The 16668-nt window shown below is 40.2% G+C and overlaps 1 protein-coding gene across 2 annotated transcripts; it reads right to left on the reverse strand.

Annotated features, from left to right (window-relative positions):
• Nucleotides 1–1346: 1346 nt before the first annotated feature.
• Nucleotides 1347–15215, reverse strand: LOC131945250 (uncharacterized). 2 transcript variants are annotated; one of them, XM_059306302.1, is made up of 5 exons: nucleotides 15113–15215; nucleotides 7633–8379; nucleotides 5459–5580; nucleotides 4933–5079; nucleotides 1347–2586 (listed from the first exon to the last, which is right to left on the reverse strand). In XM_059306302.1, exons 2-5 carry the CDS (start codon nucleotides 7834–7836, stop codon nucleotides 1743–1745), a joined length of 1317 nt encoding a protein of 438 aa, XP_059162285.1. In that variant the 5' UTR covers nucleotides 7837–8379; nucleotides 15113–15215; the 3' UTR covers nucleotides 1347–1742. The 2 variants fall into 2 exon arrangements, with proteins under 2 accessions (XP_059162285.1, XP_059162284.1); XM_059306301.1 differs by lacking the exon at nucleotides 15113–15215 and adding an exon at nucleotides 9029–9190.
• Between the last annotated feature and the right edge of the window lie 1453 nt (nucleotides 15216–16668).

Genomic DNA, 16668 nt, shown 5'->3' on the forward strand with positions numbered 1-16668 from the left:
TATACCCGGACTCTACCTTGGAATAACAATACCTAAACACCCCGTGGTTAACTCGCACACCTCTCCCCTACGTTATGGACTATTCTAGCCTATTCTAATGTAACCTACAACTGACCCGTAACAATCTTGTATACTAAAATGTATTAATCTTCCTTCTATGTCCATCTTAACAAGGCAATAAACAACACATTCGGTTGTTATACAAAAACAAAATGTATTATTGAATACATGACACGGTGGAGACAGTGTGGTTGAGTGGTAGAGACCACAGATGCTAACAGTAACACGATCCACCTTGTATTTACATGTCAGCTCATCCATAACACATTTATTTTGATTTTATATAGAAATTAAAAAAGGCTTCGATTTTTACATTACATTGATACATTTTTGCGAGTCCAATTCTGAAAAATCAATATCGTTATACAACTAAATCAATAATATTGATGTTATTTAACACATGTTGATTTCTCGAGGTGCTGTTGTGTTTTTGAATCTATTTTCTATGTTGTATAGGTAAGCAGTAATCTCTTATCGTACTGTAGCAACAATAAGATTATGCTTGATAAAAATTTGTGAGATGAATAATATTTTATTATTAACACGTTTTTCTTAACTCAGCTTCGCGTTTGTGGATGTGTTTGTTGTTAAAATTGACATCGAAAATTAGCCCACTTCTGATTGCTCTATAGATCTGAAATTTGGCATGCAGGTTACTTTCGCCTAACAATTTCAGATGCAATCATAAAAACTAGCAATTAGAGACCGTAATTAGCTTAATTTAATTACGCCCTAAGGACCATAAAATTGAGGACATGATTTCTAAAGATACCGACAAGACTGAAGACCTATTGACACAGTTACTTCGGCCCCAATCGATGTGAGCGCGCTGGCCGTGATCGTATAGTACTTCGCGTTGTGGCCGCGACAACCCAGGTTCGAATCCTGGTCGCTCAAGATTTTTAGTCCGTGTATTTATAAACACTTAGTCAAGTCATACTTAATCAAGTCATTGGATAAAGTAGAAAATAAACTATATAAAAAACTTTTTTTAAAAACCACGTTTCTCATGTGTAGCAACGGACTAAAAAGGAGAAAATAAAATACTTAAAAAAAACTTTTAAAAAAAAACCACGTTTTTCTTGTGGACTAAAAAGTAGAAAATATCTATTTACATACATTTGATGACAAAAAACGTGGGTCGGGCAGATGGGTCGGGAAATTTGATGGTGAACGTACCCACGTTTTTTGTCATCAAATGTATGTAAATAGTTATTTTCTACTTTTTAGTCCACAAGAAAAACGTGGTTTTTTTTTAAGGTTTTTTTTAAGTATTTTATTTATAGAGTTGCCAGGCATCACGGGAGATACATTGTATATATATTTAGGCCCATATAAGTTTCATAACAGTACATTTTTCACAATTAAGTGGAAATTTTATTTCCTTCTTTTTGCGTAGTTTGAAGAGGATGGAAGAATTTTCATAATTTAACGATGCATGGGACATAACCGTGAAATTTCAAAATGGTTCTAGATGCAAGGGACTTAATCGTTGAACTTTCGTATGATTAATATTGCAGGGGAGGTAACCCTAGACATAAAGCTACAAACTAAGTCCTATTCTTTAGTTACCATCACCAGAATATTAAAAGATATTGCTTCTATGGCGAAGAAGAAAATCCGTTGACAACTTTTTGTGATGATTAAATTAGATAGCTCGCCGTCTTAAACTTAAGCTCTAATTAATTTCTTCGTTTCCGCCTGAGTCTCAGCATCCTGTAAGCCGTAGACTTACGCCTGTTGGCCTGCTTCCACAGCTGCGGCAAGCCAACTGCAGCTGTCATCCTCTGGTCATCAGGGTTGGGATGTTCGCCACAGTCAGTCTTCTCCGCGTAGCTCGTCTCTCTCGGCAGAGGCGAATCGTCTTCTTCTAGAATGACTTTCGACAGACTAGCCGGCGGAGAGTATGGTACGCTATTCACACGACTGTTCTTTCTGTGGGTTGTGGTTTTTAAACTCGTCGTATCAGCCTGCCCATTGGTTAGTCCTACCACCCCATTCTGCTTGACCTGGGTGTTCGAACTTTCTATCACAGGTAACTGTACAACTTTTTCATTCACCGCCATACGGCTTCTGTTTATAATTTCGTTACGTTTGGAATGATTAAAATTTGTTTCGGTACTAAAATCACATGATTCATTCATATCCGACGTTATTTTAAATTCTAAGTTGCTGTCTTGGTCTGGCGTGTCTTTGTTTAAAACTTGAGGTTGTACTAAAGAAGCGTCAGACGGTGTATCTTCACTAGTTGCTAGAACCGTTTCTGCTGGTGTCATGACAGCTGACACGGCGGTGACAGAGTCCAGAGACACATCACTCCCTGGCGCTGTGCGACTGACCGCAACACTGCCGTGGGGGTCGCCGTGGACGTAATTCTGGAACTCTTCCAGGAACTGGTCCACGTCCAGGTCATCGCGACCTTTGAGGACGACCCGCGCCCTCTCGATCAGGGGCTTGCTGAAGGCGAGGAGATCCTGCTTGAACCTCTCGTGTTCCAGACGTCTCATCTCTTGTCGGAAACTTAGCCTGGAATACAGACATTAACGGCTTTACTGATTGGTGGCTTTAATGGTTATATTAAATATAGACATTAACGGCTTTACTGATTGGTGGCTTTAATGGTTATATTAAATATAGACATTAACGGCTTTACTGATTGGTGGCTTTAATGGTTATATTAAATATAGACATTAACGACTTTACTGATTGGTGGCTTTAATGGTTACAGTAAATATAGACATTAACGGCTTTACTGATTGGTGGCTTTAATGGTTACAGTAAATATAGACATTAACGGCTTTACTGATTGGTGGCTTTAATGGTTACAGTAAATATAGACATTAACGGCTTTACTTATTGGTGGCTTTAATGGTTACATTAAATACAGACATTAACGGCTATACTGATTGGTGGATTAAATATAGACATTAACGGCTTTACTGATTGGTGGCTTCAGGGGCGTAGCGAGGGGGGGGGGGCGGGGGGTGTGCGGACCGCACCGGGTGACACCATTTAGGGGGGGGGGGGGGTGACACCAAGGCAAAAAAAATAGCAAAATATATAGAGAAAAACTTGAGGGGTGCAAATCGAAAGTTTGAGGGGGGGGTGCAAATCGAAAACTTAAAAGTTTGTCCACGGGAAGGGTCGCTACGCCTCTGGGGGGTGACACCATTAAGTGCCGCACCGGGTGACACCCGACCTCGCTACGCCACTGGGTGGCTTTAATGGTTACATTAAATACAGACATTAACGGCTTTACTGATTGGTGGTTCTAATAAATGCATTAAATATAAACACTAGTTGGATAACTAAATACCTTAAATACAGTCATCAGTGGCTTGACTAATTAGTTCCTTTACTTGTTACATTAAATACATACATTAGTAGCTTTTACCTGTTTATTATTCAGCCAATAGTGTCTTTACTAGTTACATGAAATACAGATATTAATGATTCTACTAGTTGTATTAAATACAGACAATAGTGTGTGTCTTTAATAGTTACATTAAATATAGAAATTACGAAATGTAGTGTCTTTAAAAATTACATTAAATACAGGCATTAATGGCTTTATTGCAGACATCAAATACAAAACCTAATGATATATCCAAGACATTTGAAGGTTGACGTGACTCTAGATAAAAGGTGTTAAGCAATGGCAAGCCATAAACATCCACACTCAATTTTAGCACGTCTGACAACATAGCTGAACTAAACGTCTGACAACATAGCTGAGTTAAACGATTGACAACACAGCTAAGCTAAGGAGTGTTTTTAAAAAGTACATAAAAAGGTTAGAAAATATCACGAAGCAACTATGTTTTTAGATGTTGTGACTGGCCGATCGTAATTTTTTTTTAAACCATCAATAGAACAGGTCAAGAAGTAGTTAGCTATTTCCGAGATCTAGAAATAATTAGGCATAGCAGAGGCGTAGCGAAGGTGGGGCTTGGTGTGTGAGCCGCACCGGATGACACCATTTAGGGGGTGAAACCAAGGCAAAATAAAGCAAAATTTACAAGAGTAAAATGCTTTTTTGCCAGTTCGATTAATGAGTTAAATAGTCCGTTAAGTACAAATCAACAATTATTATAAGGGGGCAGTGGCGTAGCGAGGTCGGGTGTCACCCGGTGCGGCACTTAATGGTGTCACCCCCCAGAGGCGTAGCGACCCTTCCCGGGGACAAATTTTCAAATTATCGATTTGCACCCCCATCCCTCAAACTATAGATTTGCACCCCCCCCCCCCCCTCAAACTTTAGATTTGCACTCCCCCTCCTCAATTTTTTCTCTATATATTTTGCTATTTTTTTCCTTGGTGTCACCCCCCTAAATGGTGTCACCCGGTGCGGTCCGCCCCCCCCCCCGCCGCCCCCCCCCCCTCGCTACGCCTTTGCAAGGGGGTGGAGTGACACCATGACGTGAACGTGCTAACTATAGAGAAAACAATCCTACATCCAAGTATAATATTTACAACGTATAGATAAACATCGTTGCAATTACGTCTGCAGTTATTAAAGCTTATAAACATACATGTTTACGTATGTGGCATATATTTACATTATAGGCCTATGTAAGTCCACACACACACACATACACACACACATACCTTTTTCTTGAGGGGGGGGGGTGACACTACGAAGTGCCACACCGGGTGACACCCGACCAAGCGACGCCACTGAGGCATAGTGTGGTCATTTTTATTTTACTTTCCCTGATTGAGTCAGGTACCCATCTCAGCTGGTTGAACTCATGAATTCAAGCTCGAGATTCAAACATGGCACTTTCGCGTTATCAGTCGTGCTGTGTACTGCTCGACCACGCCAGCCCATATAGCACACTTAGAGTTTCAGTACTAAGAGAACAAACATACCTGGCCAGGGCTTTAACCGCGTGTTCACTGCGTTTGGTGAAGTCTGTTGCCTTGTGGAGATTCCTCTGTAGGTCTGTGTTGAGTGGCTTGACGTCTTCCTCCAGTTTCTCCAACTGCCTGGCTCGTTTCTTTCTTTGGCCTTTTGACCTGTGTGGGCAGATGTTTCAGAGACTGGGTTGGGGGATTATTAATTAATGATGTGCTGTACTAAAGAGTACACTCTCTGACTCGGCATAAGCTGAGGGTTTGTTTTTTTCTGCGCCTTTTTTTTTTTCTTTTTAGAAATATTATCCGATTGCAAAATGAAATATAAGCCAAAGCTTTTATTTTCTGACACTAAGAAGGAATTAAATAATCAAACACTTGGGGTAAACAGTGCTTGCTGTGATGCATTCTTGTTAATATGCATTCGTGTTCGAATGGCCTAAGGCAGAGCTATAGTTGTGGTCCATACTTAAGTAACGACGGGTAATATTGATGAAGCAATATTTTTTTTAAATCGTTGTCTAGTATATAGCCTACCTACCTGTGTATAGAGTGTAAGTCCTCCACAGGTCTTTGACCACGCCCCTCCATGATGGCTCTCTCCACCCTGGCCCGTTCGATGGCCAGACTTCTGTCCAGGTCTGGTGTCCTCTCGCTGATCGTCTGTGGACCATAGAAGTTTGGGATAGACAGAAGTGTTTAGTGGGGGGGACATAAGTGTTTAGTGGGGGACACAAGTGTTTAGTGGGGGGGACATAAGTGTTTAGTGGGGGACTGAAGTTTTTAGTGGGGGACTGAAGTGTTTAGTGGGGGACTGAAGTGTTTAGTGGGGGACAGAAGTGTTTAGTGGGGGACTGAAGTGTTTAGTGGGGGACTGAAGTGTTTAGTGGGGGACTGAAGTGTTTAGTGGGGGACTGAAGTGTTTAGTGGGGGACTGAAGTGTTTAGTGGGGGACTGAAGTGTTTAGTGGGGGATAAAAGTATTTAGTGGGGGACAGAAGTGTTTAGTTGGGAACAAGTGTTTAGTGGGGGACAAAAGTGTTTAGTGGGGGGCAAAAGTGTTTAGTGGGGGACAGAAGTGTTTAGTGGGGTCACAAGTGTTTAGGGGGTGACACAAGTGTTTAGGGGTGACATAAGTGTTTAGGGTGTGACACAAGTGTTTAGTAGGGGACAAAAGTGTTTAGTGGGGACAAAAGTGTTTAGTGGGGACAAAAGTGTTTAGTGGGGAAACATCAGTGGCCATTTATTAGGTATAATTACAGGGTACACAGTAGGGGGCGGACAAATAGATGAACAGACAGACACCTTAGACAAGACAAGAGTAGCTTTTATGCTAACCAGTGGCCAGAGTTGTTAGCGCCACAGGGGGTGGGTAATTGTTATGGTCTCATTATCGAGTGGGAAATCAGTAGCGTAGCGAGGCGGGGGGGGGGGGCGGGGGGGACATATGTCCCCGGGCGCCGACCTTAGGGGGCGCCAAAATGGGTTGGAAAAATAAATTGAAAGGTTGAGGGGGGTGCAAATCGAAATCTCGAGGGGGAGGGTGCAAATCGAAAAGTTTGTCCCCGGGCGCCGGAAAGGGTCGCTACGCCTCTGGTGGGAATAGTGAGGGGATAGGACATAGGTATAAATATAGGCAGGTCTGAGATCCGCTCTCTTTCGACTTACAAGTGGTTAGGGTAAAGCCTCTCTCGGCAAAAGGGATGTTTATTTATAAACGACAGCAACTAAGAAAGTCTCATGACACGTTTGTATTATTATACTGTGACTGATGCTTAAATTTTAAGTTAATGTCACCTATAATGTGTTGACTCACATATACATGTGTATTCTAACATACAATATCAAACAAAGAATTTTTGTCGTGTCTGCTTAGGTGTTTGTTCCTGCTATTAGGTCAAAACAAAAACATTCCTTCTAATTGAACAATAGCTGAAGAAAAGTATATACAACATACACAGACTTATGGCTAATACATATACAGACATCGACCATGCGGAGACAGGTTGTGAAATCAGAGTCAAAGGCTTATATGGAGTATAACAAGTTGACACGTACTACTTAACTGTGTTGGACTGTTGTATTCTACCATTACCAATAAGAACAAAGACGAAAAAAAAGAGACGCCTACAAAAAGAAGAGGCGTCTACAAAAAGAAGAGACGTCTACAAAAAGAAGAGACGCCTACAAAAAAAAGAGACGCCTACAAAAAAAAGAGACGCCTACAAAAAGAAGAGGCGTCTACAAAAAGAAGAGACGCCTACAAAAAAAAGAGACGCCTACAAAAAGAAGAGACGCCTACAAAAAAAAGAGACGCCTACAAAAAGAAGAGACGCCTACAAAAAAAGAGACGCCTACAAAAAGAAGAGACGCCTACAAAAAGAAGAGACGCCTACAAAAAAAAGAGACGCCTACAAAAAGAAGAGACGCCTACAAAAAAAAGAGACGCCTACAAAAAAAAGAGACGCCTACAAAAAGAAGAGACGCCTACAAAAAGAAGAGACGCCTACAAAAAAAAGAGACGCCTACAAAAAAAAAGAGACGCCTACAGAAAGAAGAGACGCCTACAAAAAGAAGAGACGCCTACAAAAAAAAAGAGACGCCTACAAAAAAAAGAGACGCCTACAAAAAAAGAGACGCCTAATAAAAAAAGAGACGCCTACAAAAAGAAGAGTCGCCTACGAGTCAGAGAAACAGGTCAAATTCTCACACCTACCCTCAGAGATTGACCAACTCTCCATCGCTCAAACGTCCGGTTCCTCTCACATATGGCCTTGGCCTTGTCGAAGCTCTGACTCACGTGCTCGAAGTGCCTCTCCTCCCTAGCGTTGACCTCCCTCGTCTTCAGCCTCTCCTTGACGGCCAGCTCGATGGCCATGCTGCTGAAGTAGGCGTCGTGGTACAGATGGCCCATATCCATGATGGCCCTTCAACAGTTGGCAGTGTTTTCACACAAACATTAATTCCTTGAAAGAAATGTAAGATGAATCACATTCATGATATCCTTACAAAATTTGGAAGCGTTTCTCATTCCAAATCAGTTCATTATAATATGATCCATATTCAAGCTAGATGGCCATAAAACGACTGACCAAGCTCCTCACACACAAAAATCAATCCCTTCTAAGATATTAAATTCCGATTAAAAACTTTTCACATATACTAACACAAAACAGTTCTTTTTAGGGATTAAATATCATGTCACGAGTCTGTAATAATTTCACTAGTTCTATAACAACGTTTATTTCCGAACCAGAAAACCTCCCTCTGTGTATATCTTGAAAGACTACTTGCACTGTAAGATCAGGCCAGCAAATTGACGGCAATAAAATTAAAGGGCTGTCGTTTAGAGATCCGTTTCAAGACGTTGACAGCTGAGACGTCCATTGTCCCAGGATCCTCTGTCACTGTATGCTGGAGACATTCATCGCATGTTGGACAGGTAACACTTGACATACAGTTCCTGTACAATCGGGGGGGGGGGGGATAAAGATAGTCAATACGTGAATCACATCTTGGTAAAATTGGATTAGCCGTACCACTTTATAGCTCTTAGTGTCTAACTAAGATAGTCTGGCACTAAATATTTTTCTAAATAAAAAAAATGAGTTTATGATTAATGAAAACAATGATCTTGTAAAAACGTTTATAATAACAAGCTTTTATATATGACTAAATATTTTACGACACTGCAACTTATATAACTCTAAAGAGAAGTGTAGGTTGATGTTATAAGTTTTGAAACTGGTAGGCACATCTGTAAATATAAACAGGCCTACAAACGATTGTGTATTAATATACGCCAGGTACGGAGTTATATAGTCCATAAATACACCATAACTTATACTACTACTAAAAGTCGATAGCATTAATTAATTTAATATGTGTTAGCAACTGAAAACCCTTACTAAAATGTAATGGGGAGACCTACGTTTTTGAATAAAAGAAATAGTGGTCGAGAAACAAAGTTGGATAACAGCCTATTCTACCCCTCCCCTTCCCCGTACAACCACTCCCCCCCCCCCCCCCACCACACACACACACACTACTGGATAAGCAACACAACCCAATAAGATGTTATCTAAAATAGCCAAAACGAATCGTCTACTCACCGAAACACACCGTATGATACAAGTGAGCCGGGTAGAACATGACGAAACACCACGAAATAAACTCTCCCATCAACAAATACAAAAGAAATAGTTTACACTGACTAAAATACACATTTATCGTTTAAAGCCACTAGATCTACACAGCAAAGTGTTTAACATCTATTATAAGGGGAATTTCCTCCACCAACGGCACATAAACTTCACAACTGAGTGTCTGTCAACTAATTTAACCCCGTCAGTACAAAGTAATCAATGAGGGGAAAATACAAACAATTTATTGATTTTATTAGCAACACTCCAAGCGCTGATATCGGTACTTGAAAAGAGAAAATTGGGTGTGGGGTAGCGGTGGGGGGGGGGGGGAGGGGGAGATTGGCGAATCAAAACTGCTCCGTGTTTTAAACCTTAAAAATAAATTGGTTTAAGAGACAAGAAAAAAATAGTGAAGAAGAATGTCTAAGTAACTTTAAAACGGTGTCCATGCTGCAAAGATGTGTGACGACAGCTATGAACGATTTGGGTTTAGCGTGGTTCAATAAGCTGTGGTGAATAAACTTAGTTTGTGGAACTTTGGCATGGAAGAGAACTGAATACATTTGGGGAAAGAAGGGCCAGGATTTTAAGAGGAACTGTGAGAGAACAATACATTTAATTAGAAGAATTACACCTTTCTTGACTTGAGAGTGGTATTTGAGCGGTACTGATATATATGATCTGATTACATGCGCGGATTGAGTATTCTAGCAACACGACATTGTGTCGTTGAGATATGTTGGACACAACATGTTTATCATTGTTGTAGAGATAGGTTGTAAACAAGTTCTGGTCGCGTTCTTTTACTGCTCATTGGTGTATGACGGTAGATCAGGTGAACATAATGACCTTAGGTATTGTGATATTAGTGTCTCTCACTCTAGTGGCGTCACCAGGTGGGGTGTCACTCGGTGTGGTTACTCAAGGTGTCACCCCAATCACTCCAACAATTATGCGTTTTTTGTTTGGTGCCACCCCCACTCACTCTAATCTTTTATTGTAAAAGGATAAAACATCGTTTGGAATGTGAATTTTATAAAATAAATTTAGATTTGGTGTCACCCCCACTCCCCCCCCCCCCGATTGGTGTCACCTGGTGTGGGCCGCACACCCCCGCTACAGCCTTGTGACACTACTGTCCTACTAGACGTGACTTGTGTGTGTGGGTGGGTGCGTGTGTGAGTGCGTGTGTATGTTGGAGTGTGTGTCTGTGCGTGTGCGTGCATGTGTCTGTCTGTGTGTGTCTGTGAGTGTCTGTGTGTGTCTGTGTCTGTGTGTCGGTGTATATTTGTGTCTGTGTCTGTATGTGTGTGTGTGTGACGGCGCTAACCTATAAAGTAAAACTGCTCTCAAGTATGATGGTTGTATTGTATTTCAATATCCTGTATATTTGTGTCTGTGTCTGTGTGTGTGTGACGGGGCTAACCTTTAAAGTAAAACTGCTCTCAAGTATGATGGTTGTATTGTATTTCAACATCCTGCATATTTGCTTGATGTTGTGTTGTCTCATATGACCGACAGTCTCACAATTACCCAATGGCCAGGTTGCTAACGGCGATTACGTCAATACACACACACGCATTCTGTGGGTTCCCTCCCTCCCACCAGCCCCACCCCCCCACCCCCCACCCCTGGTGATTTTCTTATCGTGTCAGCCATCTATCAAGCCCGTGGACAACATGTCGTTTTGGCTAATTGAAACTTCTGACAACAAATTATACCTGGCAACTGATTCCTTGTTTGGCCGCACAAACGATGCTTGAGATAACTCTGGCAGCTCCTGGCAACATGCCCTCCCCTTACATTTTATTCCTTTACTCTACTCCACCTACGTAAATTTTGTCGTCACAACACCCCAACACATTCCACTCTTAACATAAGCCTAAACAATTCACAATTTCCAATCACAACATAAACATCTGATTAATACATTTAATCTACTTCATTTAATTGCGGTGTATCAATGACTTCATTCACTTAATATTGATTTTTTTGTCCTACTGGTTCGTCGCATTTGAATATACGATCGTATTTTTTAAGAAGACTTAATGGCTGTGTGTATTGTCGTGTAAGTCCCTGTTATTTAGGGACGCGGCTACTCCCATATGTTCACTGATGCGGGGCATTCTAAAAATACATTTGTACAACAAGGGTGAGGGGTGGGGAGGGGTGGGTGGTTTGGTAAAGAGAATACGGGTTTGACGTCGATGTGTAGTGAAGCAAAAACAACTAATTAATTGTCACTAAAACATATTCACGTTAATTTGACGTTTATGTTTAGTAAAGAATCACACGAAAGTCTAAAATTTGAATCTTGGACTAGAGACTGGGCTGTAGGATGTCCCTGAGTCCACCCAGCTCCATGGATACCTGACCGACGTTAGGGAGAGTTAAGGTGGCTGGACGTGTTGCTGACCACATCATCACTTCATCTGACGTGGTCAAGAAACATGGACTTGTCTTCATCTGCCATGTTAATTGTCCGAATGAGGTGTTTATCAAGACTCTATAATAATCATAATGTGAGTGTCGTTCCGTTTACAACATTATTCTAAAGGAGTAAGAAATACAATAGCACATTAATAGATTTACTGTAGAACTTGTCGATCGTGTTTGCAATGCCAGTGTTCGCATGCAGAAGCAAGTATAGATTATTTGTTTGCATCTCGCCGTACAATAAAGCTATGGGCAGAGATAGTTAGAATTGTGGTGTCATACTCTAACTACGACGTACAATAGAGCTAATGACAAGATGGTTAGAATTGTCGTATGACACTTCCACTACGGCGTACAATGAGCCAACGAAATCCGAGACAACCAACGAAATTCGAGACAAATGTATATGTTGAAAATAAATTAACAACTAAAAACGGTGTTTAGCTGCACTAAGCACCTACCTTGACTGACGGAGACCTCGGTTGAGAGGTCAGTTATACAAGCGCCAACGAACATAAACATTCGTTTCAAAACTGCTCCATGTTTTTACACTTTCATGCCAAACTATAAAAATCGCAATGAATTAGGCAAGTAATTTTCTAAATTTTACACAACCGTTTACGCAAATAACACTTAAGAATCGTATTCAACTCTCAACTTTTTACCCCATTCAACAGCCGAAGTATCTAAGCACAAAGATAAGGTGTGTTATAGGCTTATAGTGACTGTCTAGAGACAACCACAATCGTCAACACTGAGACACTTGCCAGGTGGCAGCATGGAATTATACGTCTATCTAGGCTACTGTATACATTGATTACTCAATACGGTTAGTCCACTTACCCGGATCTAAGAAGAGAAAATAAAACTCACCGCGATACAAAAGAATACCGATGTCTTGATTTTGATTTATGAGAAGACGGTAGTCCCTCGGCATGTTTGTACTGCCTTTTGTAGTGACAACTCATGAAAAGAATGTTCCAGAAGTACAGATAAGGCAGGAGTTTTATGGCCTTGGGGCACGGGGCGAGTTAGGGGAAACAGCTTTATTGTGAAAATGTTTTTGGAGAGATTTCAAGAAATCTCATGATCAATAAACACCCGGTAAATATGTAATACGATCTGCTAGATAAACTTTAACTCCATATTATATGCAATCTGATATAATGTAAAAAACATATGGTATACGCATAAAAATGAACATAACAAAATTACAACTTAAAAATAAAAAACGTGTACAAATACCTTGGTTCGGCTAATGTTATCATAAGATGTGAAGCCGACTCTCTGAAATCGTGCATTACAGTTTAACCAAACGCCCCCAATGTTATATCGGATGGTTACATTTCAACGCCCAGCAAATCAATCGCTAATATTTCGCTTACCTTTTTAAAAATTCATGAGATCACCTGATTAGTAACATTTAAATTAAACAAGATCAACGTGTGAATAATTGCTCATTTAACCTCACCCATTTGCTCGGTTGGCTAGTGTCACGTAGGATACCCAAAAATATTTCACATTCCACAATCTTTCATTGCATTATATTCCTACTTCAAGCCCTAAACGACAGTATTGTTAGAGTTCGGGCCATACTATGTATCTAGGTTAAGCTGGCCAACTGAAGGATTAGATTTAGTTTCATGGTAGTATGGTCAGCGGTGGTTAACTGGTGACCTCGGGTAGATTTTCAGGGTGCTTTAGGAATATGGGGAAGTTAAAGTGTAAGTGTTTGTACGGGGGTCGACGACCTTTTTTGAGCCTAGTGAGGTTTGTAAGACTAATGATGCTAGTAAATACTGAAGGAGTCGCTTAGAAAGTAATAATTTAGGCCTGTTGTCCTTGAATGTATAGACTTCTTTACAGAAAATATTAGATGATAGATTTTATCAAGGTTTTCTTATAAAAGAAATGCTAGACCAAATAAAAGGAGCCACTAGTTATTACAAAGAGACGCATTAGGTATCTGGGCCACAGGTTATTGACCCCTTTCCTGCTACAAAAGCTTGTTCGACCCCTATACTGATAGTATTGCTTGAGGGACCCCTATGCTGGTACACTTGCTTGACTGACCCCTGTGCTGATATAACTGCTTTTCTGACCCCTCTGCTGATACCATAGCGTGTGGTTAAGTTCACAAATAACACAGTTTTAATTAATGGGATTTGAAGTTGTACTTACTGCAAAAACATGTTCATTACTAAATTAGCAGTTTAAAAATTTTCCTGTTGATTTTACCGGCTTATGTATGGCAAATATTAACACTATGGTTTTCTTTAGTTATTATATTTTATAAAATATTCAAATAATTGCAAAAATTGCAAAAATTCGCTCTGTTACCCACCAGCTAAGCGAAACTTCATTATTTCATTTATGTCAGCAAATATACAACGCTCATATTCCAAAAGAACATATTCAATCGTCGTTTGATCAAGCGAAACCGTTTTTTTTAAATGGTTTCCCTGTTCGGTTTCAAGTTGACAAAGTGTCGTTAGCTGAGCTGTTCGTGTCAAAGGCCTTCTGGTTCGTTCGTGGTATGTCAGCTGAGTAGCACTGGCTATTCATAGTATGTTGTTCGACGGTTGTACGGGCTATTCAGAGTTCGTTGTTTCGATAGAGTACGGGCTGTTCAGAGGTTGTCGTACGACAGTGTTTTTACAACGATAGATAGACTTAGAATCTCTATTTCAGTTGGGTCCGATTGATTTTTCAAAATAAGGTTAAACCGCTTTAAGCGTTGGTGCGATAATTGTCCATAAATGGGTGTGTAAGGTTAAGAAAGTTATCGGCAGTGCATATATATATATATATATATATATATATATATATATATATATATATATATATATATATATATATATATATATATATATATATATATATATATATATATATATATATATATATATATATATATATATATGATGAAGTTTAAAATAGTGATCTCGTTGTGACGATGTGTGACGAGAAGGGGAGGGAGGTTGACAAAGCAGTTAGTGATGAGGTTTTAAATTTTAAAGTAGTGGTCTTCTTGTGACCAGAGTTTCTTTCAGGCATCTCTTCCCCAAGATGGAATTTATATAGTAAACATATACTTTTACTAGTGTCCGCCCCCTTCCCCCCCCCCCCCCCGGAAAATGTAGACCGCCCCCACCCCCGAAAACATCAAGTGCCCCCCCCCCCTCTCTCGGAGAAAAAAGTCTGGAAGAAACACTGCTTGTGACTATGTGTGACGATGGGGTTGGTCATGAGGTTTCTGGCGGTATCGTTTGGTTTATGAGTGACGATGGCAGGGCTAACAATGATGATGATGGATCGATGGTTAACATCACATGTCGTCACGTCACTAAACGAAACCCCTCGTGTGTGAAAAAACAATTTATCAAATAAATATATCATCTTAGTCGGGTGGTTGAACCCGTAAGATACTTCTTCTTCCTGAACCCCACCCAACTCTAATGGGTACTTAGCTCCAGTATAAGGAAATATAAACGGCTCTTTAATGTACCGACCACAACACCCTCCATATAATAATTATCAATATAGACAATACAATAAAAAGACGATTTTACAAGCAAATAATTGAACAAAGTGATTAGAACCACATGTACTAACCTGCCTCTATGTGCAATCCATTGTTTAAAATATTACCCCACTAAAACGCCATACACCCTTTCGAGAAAGAATTTTTTAAACGTCAAACTGCGTGTTTGTTTCGTTATCTGCGGAGCGAGTTTTTATTTTACCACAAATGTTCAACTAGGAACTTAATCGTCACCGAGTTGTCCCGCCTGTCGCTACAAGATAAGGGGTAGGGAATTGAACCGATTGAACGTACGTTCCTGTCAATATTGATATCGATTTTTTTTTTACTCAGTCTCAACAAAGAAACAAACAAAAAATGTGAACCTTTAGAAAAAAAAAATGGCAATAGATGTATGTTATGTCAAAATTGGTTGGGACGGAGTGGTCTAGCGCTAGAGAGCTGGACTGCTAAGCCGTAAGTCTCGAGTTCGAATCCGGGTTCAAGTCAGTAGACTGGGCATAGTGCTGACCACACTATCTCTTCATATGTCGAGGTCACAGAAATAAGTTTTGAAAGGGAAACTTTACTTTTTATGTCAAGATTGGACAAAATTACACGTGGGCCTATTTAATTTTTGAAGTTCGGCCTTCTATTTCATAGCTCAAGTAAAAACTTTTTTCCTGAAAGATATTCGGCTCTGTGGCTTTAGTGTCCATTTACAAGTTATTCCAGGATAGTAAATAATCATCAAAAGAAAAAATAAAATAAAGTTCCTCTTCCAAACCTGACGGTATAATAGGGCAAGTGAAAGTAGAGTTCACCTGTTTCTGTGACCTCGACTTATGGAGGGATAGTGTGGTCAGCACAATGATCAGCCGCCTTTACCTACCCTAACGTGAATCAGGTACCAGACACAGCTGGATGGACTCAGGGACAGTCTACTGACTTTAACCTGGATTGGAACTCGAGACTTACGGGTTAGCAGTTTAGCGCTCTAACGCTAGGCCACTCCGTCCCTTAATCATCTGAGGTATGCTTCAGTTTATTAAGTGATCATCTTGATGATGCTTCAGTATGTTGAGTGATCATCTACATTATGCTTCAGTATATTGAGAGATCATCTTGAGTGATTACTTGAGTGATTTTTCTGATTACTAATTATTTTTAGGAAGTTATAAGCAGACCAGCATTCTCTCGAATGTTGAATCGTGTCCTTTTATAGAACTACATTAACTCAAGTATTACAACCTTTGCTTCAGCTGATGGATAATATGACATTCGATACTGTACACTGGGATTTAGGTATGCTTTTCTATCCCTATCAAAATGTACAACTCCACCTACAGCAAAAACTCAGTGCTCGACTTCGCAAATCCTTTTGATATTTTTATGGAACTTTTTAGCGCAATTTCCATACGGACAATTGCGATTATTAACTCGTCAAGGATGTGTGTCCGCAGCTTTAAGTCGTATCTCCTCCTCAACGAAGCAATATCGAGGACTAGTTCCAAAAGCAAATACGTTAAGCAAGTTCCGATGATGATTGTGGGCCAAAAAAAAAATCCCGGAATTCCTTCCTGGATTTCCCGGAAAAGCCAAAAAACCTCGAAAAAATGCAGTTTTTGGCCCATATCTCGGCAACCAG

This window comes from Physella acuta, unplaced genomic scaffold (genome assembly GCF_028476545.2).
Source record: "Physella acuta isolate Inbredline_101_S28 unplaced genomic scaffold, ASM2847654v3 ptg000533l, whole genome shotgun sequence".
Lineage (NCBI taxonomy): Eukaryota > Metazoa > Mollusca > Gastropoda > Physidae > Physella > Physella acuta.